At 38.7% G+C, this 14,876-nt stretch overlaps 1 protein-coding gene across 10 annotated transcripts in view; it reads right to left on the reverse strand.

Annotated features, from left to right (window-relative positions):
* The window catches only part of PPP2R2C (protein phosphatase 2 regulatory subunit Bgamma), a 209,906-nt gene that overhangs the window by 54,829 nt on the left and 140,201 nt on the right, over nucleotides 1-14,876 (reverse strand). For all 10 annotated transcript variants that reach the window (XM_069794036.1, XM_069794072.1, XM_069794045.1 and 7 more), the window contains 3 exons: nucleotides 5,635-5,732; nucleotides 4,861-5,026; nucleotides 548-660 (listed from right to left, as the gene is read on the reverse strand). In XM_069794036.1, the coding sequence (XP_069650137.1) occupies nucleotides 548-660; nucleotides 4,861-5,026; nucleotides 5,635-5,732 (377 nt within the window). The remainder of the gene's footprint in view (nucleotides 1-547; nucleotides 661-4,860; nucleotides 5,027-5,634; nucleotides 5,733-14,876) is intronic.

Raw genomic sequence — 14,876 nt, forward strand, 5'->3', positions numbered from 1 at the left:
AAAATCTATTATGTTATCATACACGTTTATATGAGTTCCATGACTGCATCTGTTCAGCAGTGCAGAACCTCACATTCACTGGAGAACAGACTACTGCAAATCCCACTCTTCATATAGGAGATAATTCTTTTATACTACTGAAATAAAGTTGAGACTGAAATTTGGTGTACTGTCTTTAATCTCAGTTGCTCTGAATGAGGCAAGAATAAGGTTTAACATTAATTACAAGTAGAATGCTTCCAGCACACCAGGCTAAAGAATCCTGTGTGAAAGTACGTTAAGTCATGCTGAGAGAATTTTATCAGGAAGAATAAAACTGACATAAACTGTCTAAACACATTTGTGTTGGTCACTGTACCATAAAGCATTTGTGACTTGAAAATGTGTGACAGATTCAAGATCATTACCAGTCAGCTAAAACTTCAATGAGAATAATCATATATATGCTTAGCATTAGATACATATTTAAATCTTTTAATGAGTTAGTACCCATGACTACCTTCTTTGTGCAGAAACAACTGGATTTTGCACAAAGACAGCAGCTTACCTGCAGTGATGTTACTGTAGAAAGATCTTTAAGTTTTCCTTCTTCATCTTTTAAGTTGTACCCCTCTGGTCTCTTATCTCTTTCAGTAATTTTCCATAACTTGATTGTTTTATCTTTAAAAGAAAAGACAAACAACTGTCAGCATAGGAATTCTGAATGTGGTTACTCACCTTTAATAATACATTCCTTAAAGAAGTTTCTATACCCTGGTTTAGATAAGTCCTGTGCTGAAACAGTCTGGGTCACTTAATTTTGCACATCCAGAAAATGCTGCCAACAGAAAAAATACTCATAAAGCACATCCCATACCTTCAAACCGAGTCAGAGGTTCCTGGCAGCTGACAGACCATGTAGAGCACACACTGCTCTTGTATCCAACTTGGCAGTTTGCAGGTGGAGCAGACCAAAACCACTCAATGCTCACTGCTGAAGCTCAGTTTGACAATTTGACTTTGCAAGGAAATAATCTTGATATTAAAGCCAGTTTGCTAGGTTACTTACGAACAGCACAAGAAGAGCATGGAGTAGACAGACAGACCAATGATACCTGCCTGGCCCATTGTGGAAAAGGAACGGGCAGTGGTGTATTGGTGTAACATCAGGAGCTCCAGCAGATGAAAGGCTGTGTGAAAAATGAGACATTTCTCCCTCCTAAGGGAAAGCAGCTGAAAAATAACTAAGGAAAAAACCTAAGAGAATTGTGTTGTAAGGGTAAGAGAAAGAAGTGGGGAGAAAAATATATTAATCTTACATGGAATGGAATTAAACCTAAACTCTCCCTTTTTCATGATGTGTGAAGCATATGATGATAGCATAAGGATACCTCTTGTTTAGCAAAGAGCCTCTGAAGCCAATAAATAGAAGTGTTAAACATTTCAGATGGAGTTTGTCCTTGTTTTTGTAGTAGCTGAAGCTGCAGATTTCCCTAACGTTGATCGTCCACTCCCAGTCTGGCCGTGCACCCAACCTGCCAACCCTGACACTCCCTAGGCTGACAAATCAATGCCAACTCTTCTGAAAAAAACTGTCCCGAAGCTTCTAACAGTTGTTTCACGCATCTGTTCATGGATCAGCCAAAGCACTTCCAAAGCTTCTGCACTTTAGCTGCCACCACACCTGTCATTAACCTCAGTTCCTGCATCATTTCTGATTTTGTCCTGCTTTCTTCCTTTACCCTTCTTTCCCCAAGTACATAGCAGAGCATAATTCTTTCCCCAGTGTAGCTGATCCAAATACTTCTTTCAAATGCTAGCACAAATCATTTTAAAGGCAGAATATATGAATACATGAATCACTTTGCATTTCTATAGCAACTTTAACTTTGACCTTTTTCTGTTTCAAAATCAATACCTCCACTACTCTGAATGTTTCTACTGTTATGCATCTCCTAACAATATTGATACGCTAATTTTGAAGCAACAAAAATATTACAATTGATCAATCTACAGAACAAGAGGTTAGTTCAATCTGCAACTAAAAAGCTCCATTTAAATATTCAATACATTTCATTTGTATCGGTCACATTAAGTAATTAATAAAAATACACGTAGGCCATGTCATGTACTTGGGATTTTTATTATATGTAAACAGTGCATTCCTGCTTATCTATTCTAAAATTTATAAATACAGCAATTGTAAAATGAATTATAAGAAAAAAACAGAAACTATTTTCTGTTGTTGGACCTGACTGCTATTGAAAAACCTATCCCTTTCCTGTGTGAAAGCTATTTTATTAGCGGTTATCAGTAACACGTGTTGGTTTTCTTCTCCTTCATCTGCCTCTGGACTTTAAAAACTCCCTAGAAATTCTAAGCATGCTTGTATTTTGCAAAATACAGAAACGTCTCTGTGAGGTTCAGTATTCATTCAGTCTCAAGGGTGTTGTGAAGTTTAAATTAATTAATGTCTGGTAAGCAGTCTGAAATCCTCATATGAAAGGATCCGTATGGGCCAAATTCTGATCTACCCTATGTAGCTCACATCGAAAGTGGCCCCAATATATTCTGGTACAAAGGATACAAATGAATCCTAATAATTTATTATTATACTACAAAATCAGTTCAGTTTACAGTGCAAGCCAGAAATTTGCTAACTGCAAGCACTACAAATCCACAGTGGAATTTGAAAGCCTTGGTGGTTTCCTTCTGCCTCCGTTAATTAAGACGCTGCAATCAAAGCTTAGCTGATGACTTGTTGGTAACATGTGAACTGGGAAGGAATCAAGATCCCCTCTGAGAGAGGTGACCTATGCAGAATCAGCCTCAGACAAAAGTCATCCTTAGAAGGATGGAAACAGATTTGGGCAGGTGCAGACCTGTCAAGACTCATATATTGAGCGTGAGATTTAGACAGACTGTCCCCTCATGTTGCCTAACAGAGGGATGCTCCTTCCAGCAAATTTGATGGGCACTGTCTACCTGTGCCTGTGGCAAGAAAGGATGCTGTTTCACAGTTCTCATTTTTCTGACCAAAACTGTGCTTTAGATCCTAAACTACCAGAGACCAAAATATCAAAAATTGCCTTAATATATCAGGCGTAGAAATTAGTAAATATAAACCAGTACTCAAGATGTTTCTACAACCTGCCCACCATGAGCATGTGTGACAGGTAATGCCTTCATTCTTTATAAGTTAGGGAAAATACTATTATCCCTTTTTATAGGCATGGAATTGATATACATCGTCAATGACTTCTCACAGGTAATCTGTGAGACAGCAAGGAATTCAACATGGACCTCCTGTACCCTAAAGTTAAAACTATCTTTAGGAGTATGCCAAAAGGTGAATCTTCAGACTTCAACCCTTCTGTGCCAGGAAGCTAGGAATCCTCCTTGGCACACAGGAATGTTTTGTAATTCAAAGCCAAAATCCGAAGGCTATGCCAGTGGCACCACTTCCGTTCTCACCATAATGAGGTCTGCCGGGATGCTCCAGAATTAAGAAGGGGGAAAAACAGAGACCAAAGTATTTTGCCAGGTCCTGGGCTTGCTCAGTGTTGGCTGCAGCTGGATTAACCCATAGCAACACTAAGACTGATTATTTCTTCCTTTGTCCCCTCCCATATTAATATCAACCAGAAAACTGATATAACCGTCTATTAGGACAACTGTAAAAGCAGCATATCTGAGGATTCAGCTGTATTCCTCAGTGTTTCCAAAACCAAACTTTACAATTAAAAGGGAGAGGTTTACTTTTAATAGTCTGCTTTTGGATCATGCACTTGGAAGAAGCCGCACCTAAAGTTATCTGAAGTAGAAGGGATATTTTGATCAAGGGAGAAGTGCAAAAGTAAACTTTCAAACTTCATAATTAGCTTAATTAATCACTAAATTAGCACAAATCACCTAGCTATAACAGATATGTTTCATTTTAAATATTGTAACAGTGCCTCCAAAAAGTCAAAAGACAACTTCAAGGAAAACAGACCGCGAAACATAAAATAATTTGCTATCTACTGTGAATTAATGTAAACACTATTTATTGCTATAAATTTTAACTAGAAGTAATCACTTTGCCCTAAAGTTTCAATTCCCAAAGGTGAGATTATACTATTTTTCTATCAGCAATTCCCAATTATGCACAAACTTCTAGAAGAACAAGTCTTTTCTGATCACAATGAGATCTAAGACTTAAAATTGGATATTTTTGTCTCATGCATCACCAGCAGTAATAAAGGTTGTGGGTGTCCAAATGTTTCCTAAATGACACTTCTGCATGTTAGGCTCCATTCAGTTTCTTCTTCCTACGTCACATCTGCATATCCCCTCTTAGCAATTATACTGCATTTTTTTAATCAATAGGCCTTAAGCATGTTAGAAAGACGAATCAGTATCAATATCCTATTATTATTCCTACTGCCTTCCAAAGATTTGTGTAACTCTTTAGAACTTAAATAAACCATTCTGATGATAATGAATGAAAAGAAAAAGAAATTAATCTCTCGCCTACATTTGTTTACACATCTACAAAGAATAAAAGTTATGACAAACACAGCAGAGAAAATTCTAAATCCCCAGTGAAACACAGCTGCTGAGTAAGGCCATACCTTTGTCACAAAATTATTTCAGGATAGCACTGTACGTTAATAGCAAAAATGGATAGCTCTCTAAATGTCTATGGATAGTAAATAGAAAAAACCCTATGACTATGAATAAAATACATAACAGATATCAGAGTCTGTATGACAGTCTTGGTAAACTCTGAAAGAGGAAATTACTAAAACAATAGATTAAAATGAACAAATATATACAGTCAGCACTAAAATGCACAAGGGCAAAATGCTGATATGTCCTATATACTCTCATCTATCTTACCATTTGTTGATAAAAGTGAGTGAGCTGCATTTTGCTGTGGTAACCACTTGATCTTGTTTATTTTTTCTTCTATTTCCAAGCTCTTCAAATAATCAAATTCAGGTTCATGGCTCTGGAAAGTGCTGTAAACATTGTACTCCCCCTGACTGTAAGGCTCATTTTTACTCTGGAGAATAACAACAACAAAAACATGTGGTTTATGATGGCAATATATCTCCACCTCTTAGGAAAGGTGTATAAGCAGCCTTATAAATATAAAAATATTGAAAATGTAATTTCATTTCTCATTTAAAACATGATATTGAGAGATTTGTTTCTACAGGAATGACATTTCCTGTAAGTATTGAAGCAATATTTAATAAAAGGCAGAATTTTTGAAGAAATGTCAATTAGTCAGGAAAGCTTTCTACAAAAGCTACTGCAGATGGACTGAGTTTCAAAGTGAAACATGAAGGTATCACAGCAAAGGCATTGTTTTAAATGGAATGGTTCCATCAAACAGACAAAAGCTATTAAAACAATGCAGAAGTAAAACAAAAACAATCTTCTTTTTTCTTCCTTAGAATTTTGGAGTTTTGAAACAGTTTTGTTTGGGACAGCAAACTTCCCAGTAAAAGGTCCTTACCCTCTTTCACTTCCTCTCCAAAGAGGTGACATTCTGTTTTACCGAATCTTGAGATTATAAACAAGTTTGTTAGTTAGATCCAGTTACAGTATTAAAAATAAAGCCAGGTTTTAGCAAGCTATTAAGGACTACATTGGCAACTCACATACCTCAGGTTCCCTTTGGAATATAACAACCCGACCCCCCTTGTCACCAGTAGCCAGCAGTTCTCCAGTGTGGTTGAACTCAACTGTAGAAATAATATCAGCTGGAGGGAAAAAGAGAAAAAAGGCAGATTTTAGACTGCTACTACAACACAAAGCCATTAGAAATATCAAGCACTCCACAAAAAATGGCACAAATGAGGGATTTGAAGGAATACAGATGAATTCAACAGCAAGTCACTAATGAAAACAGGCCGCATGCCATTACAATCTGAGGTTGCTACACAATGAAATAAATGCAAACATAACGAGGCAAATTTGTGTTTCCAGCACATCTGCAGTTTGGGAGTAGAGGAGATCTCTGGAGAGGTTATGCTTCAAGAAGAGCAATCTCAGGCCACTACAAAGCTTTTTTCAGTACTGGAGATAGCAACAGCATTGGCCTCCTGCTATTTCCTCTAGCAAGGACCAACATAACATCTCAGTCCTGTTGCATGTATTATTCATTCTTCACCCTTTATGAGGGTTTTAATATAACACCCTAGCACTAGTTTTCTCAAATATGTGCTTGAACCAAGAGTGCAAAAGCAAAGTACGTGTAGTCTGTCCTACCACAGAAGAATGAAGGCAAAACCAGAACAGCTCACTGTGCAATGCTCCAAGAGCCCATTCAAATAATCATTTTGGGTAAATCATTTCAGCACCATAAAAATGTGTAATCGGAAGATAAAAAGATCCCAGTCTCTTCTTTTTCTAATTTTCAACAATTCCCTTTCCCTAAGCAATTGCATCAGCTTAAACAAGAAACCTCATCAAAACCTGAGGCCAGTCTTGAGTACAAATTACTATACATCCGGATGAGAAGGGAGAAAGAGACTGTGCAAGCAAAAGAACTGGTTCTTCTGCTTGTATGACAGTAAATGCTAGAATCATAATCCACAGTTAATCCTACACTATTAGCATAATTTAAATTAAAATGCCTAGTGCAATAGTAAATTAAGAAGCCATCATATATACAATCACAGACAAATGTAGGGTATTACTCAGAGATTGCACGTATGAATCCTCTGTAACGATCAGTATTCACTCATCAGAAAAACGGGCCAGATTTTTAGAAATGTCAGTAGTTAGCAGCTCCCATTTAGGCTTAAATAGCTGTGGTTTTCAAACATGTTCATCATCCATCAGTTTATACTGAGAACAATGAGGCAACAGTGGGCTAAGCTCTTTTGAAAACCTAGCCCCAAACGAGTTCACTAAAATTCAAAGGAATTGAAATAACAAGTGGATGTACCATTTACTTGATACATTTTATGAATTGAAAACATCTGTTCCTATTATTCTTTTAATAAACTAGCAGTTGAGTGTTAGAAAGCTTCTATTGCTAGTAGTTCTCAGCAGCAGCAGTCATCCAAAAGCCAGATTCTTACTGGAAGGTTATAAACAATTCAACATCTAAAAAAGGAAAACTTTACCCTAATCCTGGTAAAGAAAAATATCTTTTAATGTTTTTAAGAAATCTTCACCATGAGATTGTTCTCCTGCCTAAAAAAAAATAAAACCAAACTTTCTTCTTTTTTTCGTCCACACACTACATATATAAAGGAGGAGGGGGGAATCATAAAGCGTGTATGTAATTTTCTTTTTTGCTGAATAAAATGTATTGATGTGTAAACTTTGAGAAAAACATGATGACTTTCAATATTTGGGGCCTGAATTAACACTTCTGAAAGTTAATGGCATTTGATTTTTATGTCGACTTCCACAGACTGTATTTTATAGGTACTAATCCCCCAAACCCTAGTCTTATTAGAGTACAGGAAGAGTAGAGAGACTCTGTATGGTGATGTTCTGGGGCTTGGGATGGCTTGAGTTTGATCTAAAAAATTGTTGGTTATTTTTTTTTTAATCTAAAAACCTAATCAACTTTCTGGCATGTAAAGTCCATTTGTAGTGCTTCCAGTGGAAGAATATTTCTTGGGTATTTTGCTCTTATTGTGCAAAATTCAACTGATACTAGGTGTGGGCTCCTGCTTACAAAATGATACCTGCATGGTTTTACTCATTTGAAGCTGTATCTTACCCCAAACATACAGGCAGAACTGCAGAAGTCTCATACTGACAGCCCTTTTAGAATGGAGGCTCTTATCTTAAGTGTGCAATGGGGGAGAAGGGTAAATACAGAGGGAAGGAATATAGTATCTATTAAAATACATGTGTATTTGTGTGTGTGTATGCGTGCTCAGGTGCAATTTTCCCAACAGGTCACAAAAGAATCAGATTAAATAACTGTGTGCAGAAGGAACGAATGGCATTTAACTAGCATGTGTGAATACACTTGGTATTGGTCTGGAACACTTCCACAATGGCATGAAATACTCTTTTCTATGGTCACAATGGTCACAGAGTATTGTATGGCACTTTACTGAGGGCATCAACCAATGCCCAGTTAAGTCCACAGGAGTATTTGCACAGACTTCAATAGTAACTGAACCAGGGTTATAATAAAACAGCTCTGCATTTTGTTATTATATTGCATTTGTCATTAAAATATTGTGTACAGTTAAGCGATTATTGTTTAAAGAAAAGCAGCTAAAACATTAAGTATCTGTGGGCAGTGCGTAATGATGTGGTTCTGAGGCAAAATTCTCCCCCCCCCCCGGTGTTTCTTCTAGATGCGTCCCTCCTTTCTATTAGAAAAGCTAAGTGTTAACTGGAAACTACCTATCATTTTTAAATTAACTCGTTCTGAAAAAGAGCAGATCCAATATTCCAACCTTAGAGGCTACAGATCTTGCTGGTAAAAAATTATCCTTGAATTGGAAAATCACTTTTATTGATCCTGTAAATAACATCTGAAAACAACAGCCAAGAAAAAAAAAATAATCTTATCCAGCATATCTGTTCAGCAGGCGAATATTAGTCATGCTGTTTTCATAAAAAAGATTAGCCAGGCTAGCTCTTCCTAAGACCGAGGAGGTAGGAACAGAATCAATCAACAAAGCTTTTCATACCCTTCTGCAGAACATTCCCCTACATATTTATCAATGCTGTAGCAACATCAGCCACCATGGTCCCTTCCCACAGATTCTTCCATTGGAGAATCGCCCCCTGAGTGTACAGAGCAATTAACTACCAGATTTCACCCTCTCCAGGATATATAAATGCTCCACAATGAAAGAGCTGGTGAATTTGCATGTACAGTAAGCCCTTGGCAAGGGATGCCAGAGATGAAAGACTCCTTCCAGCCGCCTTCTGCACTACACCTTCCATATCTCTGCTGGCAGCGCCAAGCTTTGCACTAACGATTAGGATTATCAGACACAGAGATAATTTACCTATTAAGAACAATTATGGGTAACCTCAATGCCAATGGGCAAATGTTTCCAATCAGACCAAAAATCCCAACTTTTATCCAATATTAATCTTCCTACTCCATTTTTAACTTCCCCATTTAGTCTATGCAGAAATGTAAATAAACTTGGATCTTAAAGTCACGATGCTCAACATTTTCACTCAGTTAAAAAGCACAACTTGGACACTCAAAATACAGATGCTGACTGAGAAAAGCAAACCAAAAACCTTCAAAAGATGAAAATACTCCAGGGGGGTATACACCTGGTCATCTGTTCCACACCCTGCCACAGCAAATTGTTCCAGCAGGTATGACACATCACAGACTTCAATCCCCAGACTAATTTTACATATTCACAGAAAGACATCACATTACACTTAAACTGACAGAAAGTTTTTCCTGATCCAGCCTGGAGTATTTCATTCCCTGACTCCTAGTCACCTCTGCCCTTTTGCACCTCATCAACTAATTCCTCTGCAGCTTCACAATTACACTCTTTAAATGTGCTTAATGGCTACGTGTACCCAACAGCTGCTGCTTAGCTAGATCTATTCAGCTTTTCTAATAGATCAAAGTCTATCAATGGACATCTGTGCACATCAAGATATCTCTAGGCGATTGTACTGCTCTTCCCTCAACTTCATGAGTACTGTTCAGCAAGTACGAAGATGAGTAGATGTTACTCATCTTCATACAGCCTTTTGGTCAGAAACCTCAAGCAAGTCTAAGAAAAGCTCAACTATAATTTCCTGTATGTTACTTTTACTAGTAATTTCTACCTTTCTGGGGCCTTTCATTTGAAGGCCCTCTATACTATACTTTGTTTCAGAAGATCAGAAAAGCAAAGAAAATTTCAGAACTATTTCACCCAGCACAGAAATGCAGCTTTCTGGACAGCAGTAGCAAGTTTTGAGGGCAAACATCATCGCACAACAGCACAGGGAAAAGAAGATCAAAGAATATAATATTCTGTTGAATTGCAGTGTAATCTGATAGAAAATTAAAGGATTTGGAATGGGCCAGAACACTGGAATTAACATCAGTACTTCTCTCAAAAAAAAAAAAAAAAGCTGTGAAATCCTACCAGCCATAACAGGTCAGAACGTCTTTATATCACATCTACCACGGTCAGCACGGCAACACTGTTGGCCTGAGCTGACTGAATCAGCATCTAGGTCAGGTTTTTGTCATGCGTGTTCCCAGTGGCTAGCAGGCAATCTTGTAGTCTACATTATTTCAACCAAGTTCTGACCTGGCCTAACCTTGGTTTGTGAAATCCAATAAGATCACAGCACAATCTGGCATGGCTGCAAGCAATGTTCAGTCATACTGATACAAAAATCCCCGAGGAGCATAATCTGGAAGAAACAACAAAGCAGCTTGCAACAAAGAGAGCCATAAAACAAAAGGACAAATGGTAGATAAAAGAGGAGCAGTATTACAGTATCTTGTGTGAAGGGAAGGCCATTACAGTGAGCTGTGTTGTCAGAATTTAGTTTAGACTTGGGGGGGTGGGGGAAGTGGAAAGAAAAAGCCTGCTACCTTTTTTTATGCTGAAGTTTCAAAGGTTTCCTCAAGCAGCTAGAAAACAAGGTGTGCAAAACCTCAAAGGTATGAGGGTCAAATGAATCCCTCTTTTCTGAAATAGCTGGCAGACAGATCCTTGACAACACAAAAATTTCCTACTTGAAGCAGCAGACTCTGTAATGCGCATTCATTCTGGTTCACAGCAGTGTTATTCACCATCTTGGATCCAGGGATTGTACGACACCAGAAACCACCCCTCAAAATTCAACACAACGTAAAATCTCACACATCAGACCTTGGCTGGGTCGGAAACTTAACGCTAAAAGCCAACACACCAGAAAGCAAACCCCACTCCACTGGTAGACAAGACGTTTTGTTGACCTACACACAAACTACCTGATCACCTCTCCAAGTCACCAAACCAACACAGGACTGCATTTTTGTGCTGCAAAAAGGTAAGTGTTTGCTCCATGTTAGATGTATGGGCAATGCAAAACACAACGGGAAGCTGAATTTGGCCAAAGCAAACTTTGAACATAGATGCTAATAGTGTAAGTGCTTCAGGGATCAGTGAAACAAGGTGATCAATCAATAACAGAATGCAATCCAGAGATGTGTGTCCACTACACTTCATGTAGTTGTTTTCCTAACTGACACCTTGACTGGCTTCATTGCTAGCAAGGACAAATACATCGAGGGCAAAATCCGAACAGCCCCATTTAATCCTGTCAAGCAAGAACAAGGAAGTTTATCGGGCTAAATATCACCTTTCTTCCTGTGTACAACAATCTCTTCCTGATGTTAAATCCAAAACCACAGGGTCAAATGCTGAACAGCTCTTGAAAGGCTGCTTGGAACAAGAATGCTTCAGCTGGGGATGGTAGTAAATAATAGCAAAAAAAAAAAAAAAAAAAAAAAAAATGGAAACAACAAATTTCCTAACCTCAAAACCTGGCAAGCACTAAGCAAATCTCTCCCTTTTTTCCATCTTTAATCTCCAACTTTTGGATTTTAGAAATGCTACATGTACACACCTCAGTGGCCCCCATCAGCGCTGGCTGATCATGAGACCATCACGATACCGCTGAGTTTCACAAATCCATGCATCCTTATATCCTCAGGGACCAAGGAAAGCATCTTCCCATTCAGAACATTTGAATGTAGGTTCAGTGTTCACTCAAAGAGAGAATTTACTTGAAACAGAATCTAAAAACCAAATGCAAAATTCGCACCCCCTCTACAAGCACCTGTGACCACTGTGATTTACTGTTTCTGGCCTTGAGCTTTAATAGAGTTGGGTTTTTTCTCCAATATTTTTGTATGTATTTATTTTAAGACCTTAGAAAATGTTTTCAACAGCTTTTTAATCACATGCTAATTTCTAGCTGCATTTCTCAAATTAGAAAATCAGGAAATGACACCCAACTATTGGAGCACAGTCAATGTCAAAAAAATTTTTTGGCCTACAGGACAAATATGTAAAACAGAGTATCTGGGTTCTGTGCTAAAAAAACCACTTCATACTGAATACAAGTCACTGAGATTCAGTTTTTCATAAAGTGACACACACACACACACACACACACGCTTTTATTCCTAATTTAAAAGCTCAAAGCCCATATTTCAGAGGTTCTGGCACCTATCTCCCTCCTGCAGAGTACAGGGCCTCCAAAAAAAGAGGCCAAAGAGACTTGACCTTCTGCCCACTGAAGTAAATGGAAAGTTTCCCACTACTTCAGTAGTAATTAAGGTCAAGAAACATTTGTCAGATGGGGTGTAGCAGAAAATTAGGACACATTTCTCAAAATTTTGGCTACAGTTTATATGCACTTCAGTTTGTTCATGTTCAAGGTGACCTGCTTAGATCAGCGAGACATTGCAAAGTGTCAGTCATTAGTTCTGCAGAATGCCTAATTGTTACTATTATCCTTGCTGAAGCCACTAAGTGCACTGCTTTGCCCCTTCATAATCTCAAATACTCAGTGGACCGATAAAAAGCTTGCCACAATTCATTTTAATACCTATTTAGGGGCTCCCAAGCAGTGGTGCTGCATCACCTGCAGTAACCGAGCAGCCTCTCAGTGCTGTGAGACTGGCAGTCCTCCCTGTACACCAACCAGCAGCACAGGGGCTGACGCCAGCCCTGCTTCCAGCAGGAACCTCAGCCACTGGGGAACTCCGAAGCAGCTAAGCCTGGGAAGCACTGGTCCCTCCATCCTGTTCCACGTGAACAAACCGGAAAACTCACTAGAAAGCCTTTCGTCTTTGGTAAGTCTAAGCCGTTCGGTAACGCTGCTCATAGCTATTCTTATAAGCAACACTTAAAACTAAGAAAACACTGCACATCAATCTCTATTTTAGCACAAGAAATGCATAGAAAGCTTCCAAACTTCACATCCCCCAAAAGCTTCTTCACAGCTTACACTGTGTAACACATGCTAGTAATTTACTCTTCTGATTCGGGGGGAAAAAAAAAAAAAAAAGAAAAAATGCAGCTGGGTATTTCTTTCTTTCTTTCTGTGTTTGCTGTCACGAGACAGTCACCTAAGCTAAGGATTCAGCAACAGGCTTGAAACACTCCACTTCATAAACATTAGCGCAATTAGGAAACGTGCCAGTCCACTCCTCTTACCAACCAACACTGAAGGGCAAAAAGGAAAAAATCGCCATGGGCATCGCATTATGTATTTACAATTTCCAGAGCGGGGTTTAAACTGGTACTGACAGAAGGAAGCCCGCCTGAGCTGGGAGCTTCTGCTCAGCTCCATTTTACTTCCCACCGAGGAGCTGCACAGCCTGGCTGCCAGCAAAAGACAGATTAGAAATGGTGCTGCCAAGTGTTAAAAATGCTAGGCAACTGGGTTTTATTGAAGCATAGAACGACCTTGAACCTCACCCCTCATTTTGGAACAAATAGATGCCAAAAATGGAAAGTGTACAAATTATTAAAATATACTAATTTTACATTCACTGTCAGAAGTGATTATGCTTGTGCATAATAGTTGCAATGATCTCCAATAAACAAACATCAAGTTTTGCTAAAAGGCTATTATAAAACAAGGACAAAAAAATCCCACCCATATTTAGAATTTTAAAGGAAAATAATTTATTTAAAATATATCAAAGAGTAAGCAAAAGTCATCCAAAATTAAAATACAACCCTGAATAACCAGATTCAATATGAATGTTATTTCCCATGTATGACATACAAACTTCAATAGCATTTCACTGCCAGCTGGTTCTGAACTACATTTTTTTTTCCCTTAACTGAGCAATTAAATTCCAGAAGCAAAGCTCTCAGTAATTCTGTCACAGCAGTTCTCATGTTCAAAGCACTTTCCGGGCACTAAACCCCCCAGCAACCCAAGGAAGACAGTAAGGAAATGTTAGCATTCCCATTTTACACAAAGGAAAAAACGAAACAGATCCTCCAGAGTTTTTATCTAAGATCAGAGAAGCAGTTTTGATTATACACATACTAAGGGACAGATAATCCAGGCTGTGGCTCAGCAAAATATTTCTATTTAATAAAGCTCTTAATCACTTGTCTAGAGACTTAAATGTTCCTGTATTCAGTTCAAATGAGTATGCATGTTGTTAAGTGAATATACTGATGGAGCCCTAATACACGAAGCCTCACAATAGCATGCACCAATGAAGAGAAAGCCCCGGTGAGCAGGCTTTTGGGTGAAGCGGGGGGGGTATAATCTTAAAAATCATGAAGGGCTGGAGCTAGGAGCTGGACTAGAGCCAGAGTCTTCAAGCGCAGAGCAATGACAAGGAAAGCAGAGACACAACAGCCATATCTGCGCTAGTAAATGAAGGAGAGCTCCAGGACGTTCTTAGGCTTTGCAATGCTATGATTAATACTGTTAAATTGCTAAGAGTGGACCTTGACAGGCTTTTGGCTGTGATAAATTGCTCTCCCCCGAACACCACTTGGGCATGGCTCAGGGGTTATCAGAAGCCAGGGACATTTTGCAACAGGTAGCAAGCACGCAGCCACAGTTTTTTGGAAACGGTGCAACGTCACCCTCACAGGCACAAGCCCCTCCATGCCACCTGGTCGCAGTGCTCCCAAACATTCAGTTTACGGGAGCAGATGTATTTAGCGACTGCAACTCATAGGAATCAGCATAGCACATGGACCAACAACACTCACACTCTGCTGTGTCAAATCATATTACGGTTTTCTGCTACAACTGGCAGAGGTGGGAGTTTCCAAGAGTACAAGAAGCTCCAGACCCTGTAGAACTAGCACAGGTAAAACAAACCGCATTTGCTTTTCTCAGTCTTAATGCACAAAGGTAGATGACAGCGTTTACATCTACTGATTGGACACTTTGACCACAGGATCCAAATAAAC

Source organism: Haliaeetus albicilla, chromosome 1 (genome assembly GCF_947461875.1).
Source record: "Haliaeetus albicilla chromosome 1, bHalAlb1.1, whole genome shotgun sequence".
Lineage (NCBI taxonomy): Eukaryota > Metazoa > Chordata > Aves > Accipitriformes > Accipitridae > Haliaeetus > Haliaeetus albicilla.